The sequence below is a fragment of the Melospiza melodia genome, chromosome 15, assembly GCF_035770615.1.
Source record: "Melospiza melodia melodia isolate bMelMel2 chromosome 15, bMelMel2.pri, whole genome shotgun sequence".
Lineage (NCBI taxonomy): Eukaryota > Metazoa > Chordata > Aves > Passeriformes > Passerellidae > Melospiza > Melospiza melodia.
In genome coordinates, this window is record NC_086208.1 from 12,181,595 (window position 1) to 12,190,441 (window position 8,847).

Genomic DNA, 8,847 nt, shown 5'->3' on the forward strand with positions numbered 1-8,847 from the left:
TGCCATCGTGTGGACAATATTAAGAAGTGCAAAAACAGCTTTAAAGAAATTGGGAAACGGGTAAATATCTGTATTTGTTATCGTGAATTAGATTAATTATAAATACATATGATATTATATAAGAGCTATGCAAAAAATCTGTGGGGTTTACACTGCTAATGGAATCAGGAATATTGATTCAATCCTGTTTATTTTCAGTTCAAGAAATCCTTTGCAATGAGCACAAAGTGATCAAAATACACAAGTCTCCAAGCCACTTTTAATCAGCACCAAATTCCAACATTACCTGCTTTTTTATTCATTTCTGTATCTTTTGATCTCTCTGTTTTTCCTCTAAGTCTTTGCAAAACTTGTTTTTGTACAGAGTGCATTGCTTTCCTTCCACTCACACGCACAAACACTCACTCAGAACATCAGCCAGCCCAGGCACCCTGCCCACACAGTCCTCATTCCTGCATGAGTTTACACGAAGCTTCCTTTCAGAAATGGTTTTGGTCTAAGGCCTCTTCTTGTTTCCTACATTTGACCCAGAGTTAAGAGACTTAAGAGTTGAAAGAGCTGCATCTAATACCAGTAAAATCCAATGGCCAACTACAGTGCATTCCTGCAGTTTAAGTCTTACTAAAATAAAATACCTATGGAACTTTATCTACTAAATTTTAATATCTATAAAACATTAGGTCAATCCATTGTGAAAATGTGCAAATTTTTACCTCTGAATGTTGGATTATGAACAGACCCTCTAGAAAAACATCATAAATCGTGGTAATTATGCTTACATAGAAAATGAAAGGAAAAAGTGAAATAAGTTCCTAAAGATAATTTCCTCTAAAACAGCCCATCTATAACAGGTAAAGGTTTACACACAAGAAGTGTGATTCTAAAGCTGCCCTCTGCAGTACAGTCCCTCAAAGCAAAGCAGCATGTCACAGCAGCATGTTCCACCTGCTGCTCTGAGATCCTCTATGCCAGATGCTGTAGTCTGCTAACTTAATTTATATTGAATAAAGGTAAAGCTTTGTAAGCCTTGCTTGTGGGCTTCAGACAGATTATTTGGGAATAGAGCTTAAAATAGTGTTTGGACCAATCCCTTCTTTTGTGAAAGTTTAGTAGCGTTGTTTTGGAAAATTTAGAAAGTTTTAATTGCCCTTTATAATCACTGAAGATCTTTGGAATCTTTTATAAATGGGTATCAGTGTAGCATTTTACTTGGGCTGTCATTTACTTGTGCAGAAAGAGCCTGCTCTTGTGGTACAGTAGGAGATGAAATAAATATATGTTTAACTAAACAGATATAATGGAATGCCATGCAGTAGAAGATTCTCTGTGATGCTTTTTCAGCTTCTATAGAAAGACAGGTAAATCTACGCAGTAATGATCTCTGTTTTCCAGGTATTTGCATTTTATACTTGGTTGATTTTGTTTTTAAGGAAATGTGACTTTCACCTGAAATTTCTACCCTTCAAGGCCTTATTTTTTTTTTCATGTGGATATTCTGTTGTCTAATTAGGTAAGAACATAGACTACAATCTTTTTCTTACTGGATAAACTTACAGCATATCATATTTGCTTTCTGCTTTAGTATTTATTATCATGAAACTTGTGGGAGCCTGATTTTCTTTGACAATTTTACCTTACTCTCAAACTTGTTAGAAATTACTATGGATTGAAAAATGCTGTGAGTGAGAGGTAAATGGAACATGGTGATGCATGGAAAATGCTTTTGTAAGTCTCTAGTCTGTATCACTGTGCTCAAGTTCTTGATTACTTGATATTAAAGTGTTTAGAATACATGGAAAAACATCAAAAACTCAATTTTATATCCATAAATTAGAAAATAATCTCAAGATAAAAAAGTCTCATTAGTGACTTAATAATTGGCAATGTTGTGCTAGAAGGAGGGTGGAACAAACTCAACAACCAACTTTCTTTCAGATGAACTTTAAATGTCAAAGCATCCCATGATAACTTTGTGTGTGTTTGGTTTTGAGTGTTTTGGAAACTGACCACTCGCCCTTTTAAGAATTGTGACACTGGTTTGGCTTTGGAAGAATTGGTTAAGTATACTCTGAGAGGCAGTAATTTAATGAAAATCTATTAGGTTTTCTGGATTCTGACAACTTTTGTCATTGGTGAATGTGAAAATGGAAAATGGAGCCTTTCCTGACTTACAATTTTTTCATTTTGCTCACGAAACTTTAAAGAGTTTTTTGCCCATTATAACCTTGATGAGTTAACGAGATTATGCAATATTACTAATGACAGACTTTAATTTCCATTTTTAAAATAAACATCTCTAAAACTAAAATATAAACAGAAAGAAACAATAATCAGTCTCATCAACCTCTCCTGGCTGTGGTCTTGAGCTTTTACAGCCTCTGTCTTTTCATGAAACTATTTATGCTCATATCCTTCTGGGAGAGCTTTGGGTCTTTCAGGCATTGTACCATCTCGAGGACCAGGATTTCGTGTAATTATCTCCCAGTAATTCTTATCTTCTTCCACTTTGCGGGCATCAAGATAATTGTGACAAATTACTTCAAATTCTCTTCCAAAACTAGACCTGCAAAGTCAAAAGAGATGGGATAGGCAGGGAGAATTAACATATATGCAAATTCAGCATATCTTCATTACTTGTGAATTTATTGAGATTTTCTCATTCCTTGATATACTCAGAAATATCACCATGCACTTTCAAGTACCAGACACTTAAAAGAAACAAAATAACCCACTTTGTTTCCTATGAATAATTTAGGAATCTGAATTCCAAAATAAATGCCACCTTTTTAGCTTCAGAGCTAAAAGGAGCCCCAGAAGAATAAGGCCCTGATAGACCAACTCAATTTCTAAAAGTTGGTTATGCCCTCATCCCCACTTCTCTCTGACTGAGGAGGATTCTGGCTACTTAACAACTTCTTCAGCCTCAAACTTTCAGATCTTTCATCCTCAAAAACCTTACACAAATCCTCAGTCAGGTCTTGCTACAAAGTTAATAGGAAACATTGGTGTACTCCTTAGCCTAATCAATATTAATTTAATGCATATGTATTAACTGAATTGAGAGATTAACTTTGTTTTGTTGAGACATTTATTCAGGTGGACATAAGCATCTAGAATTTTATGCACTGTGATTTTATTTAGTTCCCTTGTTCTTTATACTTCTTAGTATATAATTTCTTTCAAAAGTAACACAAACTGACATTGCTCACGATATTCAAAGGGAGAACCACTAAAAAACTAGAGAACACTAAAAGAATGATATGATAATGAAAAAAAATCCAAACAACAAAGACTGATCCAACTGCCTGCAGCAACCCAGCAGGCCATGTTACAGCCAATAAGTAAAATAAGGGAAAGGAGAATGGCATTTTCCATTATTTTCCATTTCCTCGGTGTGTTCCTAAAGCACTTCTCTTGTTCCTCACAGTAATTCTTGCTGCTGGCCCATCACTGTGCACACCCTGCCCGTTGTAAGTTACTCTTACCACACACAGAAGGTCCTCGGAACAGCTAAGTTGCGGTTGGTGTAGCAATGAGTAATAATAATTTTAGTTTCTGACTGGAAAAAAAAGAGCAAGGGAAGACACTTGACAAACATTTTTAAACCAGAAGTGTGAATAAAGACTGTCTTTAACAATTAGTTAATTTTGACTGTGTTTATTAGTGAGCTTATTCATGTAAATGAGTCTTAGTTCAAGGCTGTGAGGGCACAATTGTATTTGTGATACTCTCTTGTACACCAGCACTTCAGGGAGCCCAGCAGTTATCTGATATAGGAAAATAGTGTATTTACAAAAGCTTGAAAACATCCACTTATTCAGATGCCTTGAGAATTTTATTAGACATTTGATGTACAGAACCTCTTAGTTAATCGCACCTCCAAATATTGGAAATGGAATTTACTGTCCCAAAAGGCCTGAAAAACAGGTATGTAATGCACCCTCACAACATAACAATGTCAAGCTTTGAAAATTTCTGATGAGAAAAGCTGAACAAGTCAACCTCAAAATGAACAGTAGAAACAAATATTTTTATAAGCAGATTCCTAATTAAAGAAATTGTTCCTCCCCTCTCCCCCCTTCCTAAAAGTAGAGGTTAGAACTGGCATAACTCACATAAATAAGTGAATAAAATCAACATAACATTTTTTCTCAGTAGTCCACCTGTTTCAATTAAATTTTCATAACATTTCCTACAGTTTTAGTTTCTTACAGGAACTGGACATCCTTCATGTTCGAGACGCAGTTGTGGATCCAAGGACTTTGCTTGCCAGAAAGTCAAATAGGAAAGCTCACCTGTCAGAAATACTTTCTGAAGGCGAGATTTTTTAGCAAAATCTCTAAATGTTTTGTGGTCACTTGCCAGATAAAACTGAAAAAAAAATATATTAAGGACAGTATTAATGTAAGAGAAACAAGATATGTAATTTTGAAACATATTTCTGAACAAAAGAACTTTTCTCTAGGCTCCTGATAGATCAGTCTTCCCAGCTAAAACTATGCAGGCAAAACCCATAGGATAAATTCTACACTGTTGATACACTCATTAAGTACTTATTCTATATGCAGATTTGTGAATACTAATTTAAAATTGAATTTACATTCCAAATATTTTTATTTCACCAAAGTGATTGTTGAGAAGGAAAACTTTTTCAAAGTTGTGGTGATTTATCTTGAGGGCATATGTACATGTAACACCTTATTTGCTTTTAATTTGCAGCAGGAAAAAATGCTCCCATTTAAAATAGAAATAGAAATCTGTTTCCTCTGAATGATGGAATAGTGCATGACTTTCTATTCCTACTATGGATTATCTTCATAAGAAAGGAAATCTTCTCATTTTGGAGTTTCACAGAATATTCTGAGTTGGAAGGGACCTACAAAGATCATCAACTCCAACACCTAAGTGAGTTGTTCAAAGTGAAAAAACCCTAAAATCCCCTTGAAGAATTCTTTCATGATTCACAATCTAATTGTGATTTCTTTTTCTTTCCTTTTTAGATTTCCTTTATTCAGTCATTCTGGCTAACAGCCCCCTTGATCTGCACACCTGACCTCAGGTAAGAAGCATAAACTTTCTAATTCAGTATTACTTATCTTGACCTATGCATGATTCTGAGCCTGTTCTGTAAAACTAAGAAATTGCTCCAGTGTACAGCTTTATATATCTATTCTTAGGGAGGGATTCAATGCACATTATCAGTAAATGCTACCACTGCCATTTGTAAATTTGGCGCCTTACCAGTTTGTCAGAAACCCCTCCTTTGGTGCCAAGAAGAAAGTTCTGCCCGTATCGAAGTGGTTCACCCACTGCACTTCCATCAACACTGTTGAAATTGTACAAAGGGAAAAAAGATACATTCAAATATCAGTTTCACTATTGTTTAGGGGTTTTGTCTGTTTTGGGCTGTGGTTAGATGTTGCTTTGTGACAACATTTTATGCTGTTTACCTTTTAAAATAGGTAAAATACCTTAACCTAAGGCAGAGCCTTTGACTATTGAGCAGGACCTGGTTCTTTTGTTCTATATATTTGAGAAAGAGAATTCGCTGGATTTTTTAGAACCAGAACCGTGTCCACTTCATGGAAAGCAAAAGCAAAGACACATATTTCTGCTGGCAGGAGAGTGAATATTAATACTAGTGATATTTGGACATATTTTCTCTGCAACTGAAATAAAAACAGCTGCAGAATTTACCAAATGATACAGTGAACTTGATACTGTCAAGTTCACCTAAGCTGATTTAGAAGTCCTTGGAATTAATCAGAGTAATATGCAGATAGAATCAAGCTTAATGCATGATTGAAGACTCTTTCTTAAATAAATTAAATTTATTCATATTCCTTTGTACATTAGTAAACTTCATTGTGCATTTCTCAAAACAAGACACGTAAAGCTAAACTAATAATTGAAAATAACTCAGAATAAAGCAGCAGACCTTACAATGCAGAAAGCATTTCGACCTATGGGGTCCACCCTCTTGACGGCACTGAGTCCACGTGAGATCTGCAGGGGCTCGTCCGAGTACAGGGACACTTCTTCCATGTCGACAGCCAGGGTGACATCGCCGCGCAGCTCGGGGTCCCTCTCCTCCGGGGGGGTGCAGTCCGGGTTCACGAGCAGCACGGTGTCTCCAAAGTGAACAAATCCATCAGAGGACACTGACAGCTCTACCTAAATGAGAATTTTCGCGGTACTTTCACAGAATTATCTGAACCTAACATCAGAAGTATTTTAGTGTATGATTTCTGTAGCGTTCTTAGTGTATGCAGGACAATAATAGGAGTTATGCCACTCTGTGGGGGTCGTGGGGAAGTGGACACAACCCTCTTTAAAAAATTACCTTCTTGAAAATATTCTCTTTAAGTCTGGCTAATCTCTGTACAAAAAGTTGTCCTTTCTCTCTCTTACGGATAAAATCCTTCAGGAGGTCCTGTCGGCAAAGGAGAGAGGAGCAAATATGTTATCCAGCACCCACAATCTCGGGTTTAAAGTGGATTTAGGGAGCCGGGGGGCAGCCTGGAGCAGGGGGGACGGCGGTGCCCGGGGATGGATGGCAGTACCCGGGGATGGATGGCGGTACCTGCTGCGCGATCTCGTCCTCCAGCCAGTTCCCGACGCGGACCCCGAGGCGGTAGGAGGCCATGGCCGGGCCGGGCCGCGTCCCTCGTCTCCATAGCGACCGCACCGCGCCGCGATTGGCCAGCCCGGGGAGGGCGGGGCGGCGATTGGCCAGCCTAGAAAGGGCGGAGCCGCAATTGGCCAGCCCGGAGAGGGCGGGGCGGCGATTGGCCAGCCTGCGGCAGGCAGGGCGGGGCCAGGGGCGGGGCCTGAGCTGAGGGCGGAGCGGGGCCGTGAGGGGCAGTGTTTGACAGGGCGTAAGCGCGTTTAGATCGGCCCGTCCCACTGTAAATCCGACACTGCCCGGTCATCCCGGAGCTGTGTCCCTAAGTGCACGCGTCTTTTAAATACCCCCGGCGGCAGTCACTCCAGCACTGCCCTGGCAGCTCGTTCCAGTGCTGGCCAGTCCTTTCCGGGGAGCCGTTCCAAGTGTGAGCTCCCCCAGGGCAGCTTGAGGCTGTTCGCTCGTGTTCCAGGACTTATCATGCCGGTCTGTCCGACTGAGCAGTGAGAGCAGCTCAAGCCTTCTCGGGCACTCGCCTTTTACACTACATATTAAACAAAGAGGTGCACCAGTTTAACACTGCAAATCAGTTCGTTATCACTGCACTGTGATTGAATCTATGTTGAAATCACCTTAAAATCACCTCATTTCAGCCCTCCCCTGCCGTGGACAGGGAGCCCTTCACCAGAGCAGGGAGCTCCAAGCCCCCTCCAAGCTGACCTTGAGCAGCCACAACCTCTCTGAGCAACCTGTGCCGGTGTTTTACCACCCTCCTTGTGAAAAACTTCTTAATATTTAGAGGAAGTGAATGTATCAATTGTAAATGTTTTGTTTGTAAATGTTTTGCTTTGTTATTATCTTGGTTTGAAATCTACATGGCAAGTTAAGCTAAGTGACTGTGCCCATGCCCTGTGTTTATTTTCCAGATAGGCTAAGCCTATGATCTTCAGAGAAGGTGTAAATCCTTGCACAACACATTTAATCCCTTTACCACTGTCTCGGTTTTCTTGCAAGCTTGCTATCATAAAGTTTCAATGCAGGACAACTTATAAAGATTTTTTAAAAAATTGGTTTTTGCATGGACCGCTGGGCTACATCTTATAATCAGTTGATTTTTCCAGTAATTCACGTGAAAACTTGGCTCTTTCCTGTTTGTTTTGTAACCCAAAAAGTTATCACTCAAAAAGTTATTTAGCACATCCCAAACTTTCAATGACCAAATTCTCTCCATTTTTGTTCAAATAGCACCACTCAGTGTTCAGTTCTAGTAAGTGACACTTCCCTACACCTAGCTCTGTTGCCAGCAATGCTGAAACTGTAATTAGAATAAGGAAGAAACTTTGTTCATCTTAGCTGAATGCCAGAAGACAAACACCTTTTTCTTATTTCAGAATTAAGCCACTTCAATCAATATTCAGTAATAAATCATTGTTATAAAATCATCTCTTATGCTTAGCTGTGTCATTAAGAGCAGGTGCACTGTTTTGCTGTAGCATATATAGAATTCACAGCAAGCTTCCATAGTTTTGTAGCCTTTTGCACTGTCTGTATTTATTTACTTACACATTCTGTTGGAGAGAGAAGTATCTTTACTAAAATGTAGCTATGTACAGAAATATCTCCAAGCATCTCTTAGCAGGATTATGCTGAGTATCCTTGTTACCTGGAAGGATTTAATTTCTGATTACATAGTATTTCCTGTAAACAAACAAAAAGAGCTCCCGATAAAGATGTTTGAAAATTGAACATCTTCCCTGCAGGAAAGTTTACAGGCTGTTCAACTCAACTCAGTTCCCTTACATGCAGATAAAATCTGTGTTTACTCTTAACATTTGTTTGCTTTATTAAATGGTGTGAAGAAAAGCTGTGCTTGTGAAAGAATTGATCTGTTTTGTGTGTCAAGTTGTGCCAGAATACAAATTTACCAGAATTAAAGGTCTATGTGATTTACTGAATACAATAATATTGCAGGGGTTTTTTTGTTTGTTGGTTTTTTTTTTTTTTTTAAGTCGTTGTTAAGTAAAATTTTAGCCAGCTACTTTCAGGAGCTATTCTACTGTCTGGAGTTGCAGATCTTTTACCCTTTTTATCTTCTCCTTTTGTTTTTTTAATGAAAGATATCTAGATTGTTGAGAAGACCCCAAATAGCACATAGAGCTATCTATGCCATTAGTTTACATAAAATGCTGGGCTCGTTAGACTTTTAATTGCCTTAAGCTTGT

General features: G+C 38.6%; 1 protein-coding gene across 2 annotated transcripts; it reads right to left on the minus strand.

Moving 5' to 3' along the window:
* Nucleotides 1-173: 173 nt before the first annotated feature.
* Nucleotides 174-6,652, minus strand: CFAP161 (cilia and flagella associated protein 161). 2 transcript variants are annotated; one of them, XM_063169819.1, is made up of 7 exons: nucleotides 6,584-6,652; nucleotides 6,344-6,433; nucleotides 5,939-6,174; nucleotides 5,242-5,326; nucleotides 4,213-4,371; nucleotides 3,486-3,559; nucleotides 174-2,563 (listed from the first exon to the last, which is right to left on the minus strand). In XM_063169819.1, exons 1-7 carry the CDS (start codon nucleotides 6,644-6,646, stop codon nucleotides 2,395-2,397), a joined length of 876 nt encoding a protein of 291 aa, XP_063025889.1. In that variant the 5' UTR covers nucleotides 6,647-6,652; the 3' UTR covers nucleotides 174-2,394. The 2 variants fall into 2 exon arrangements, with proteins under 2 accessions (XP_063025889.1, XP_063025890.1); XM_063169820.1 differs by lacking the exon at nucleotides 3,486-3,559 and having other exon boundaries at nucleotides 2,428-2,563.
* Nucleotides 6,653-8,847: the final 2,195 nt, after the last annotated feature.

What these genes read in the sequence shown, in the direction of transcription:
- CFAP161 (XM_063169819.1), bottom strand. Translation starts at nt 6,646, where the DNA reads ATGGCCTCCTACCGCCTCGGGGTCCGCGTCGGGAACTGGCTGGAGGAC. An exon ending in AGGACGAGATCGCGCAGCAG is followed by an intron (nt 6,434 to 6,583) that starts GTACCGCCATCC and finishes CTTTGCCGACAG; the next exon opens with GACCTCCTGAAGGATTTTAT. An exon ending in ATGAAGGATGTCCAGTTCCT is followed by an intron (nt 3,560 to 4,212) that starts GTAAGAAACTAA and finishes TTTTTTTTCCAG; the next exon opens with TCAGAAACTAAAATTATTAT.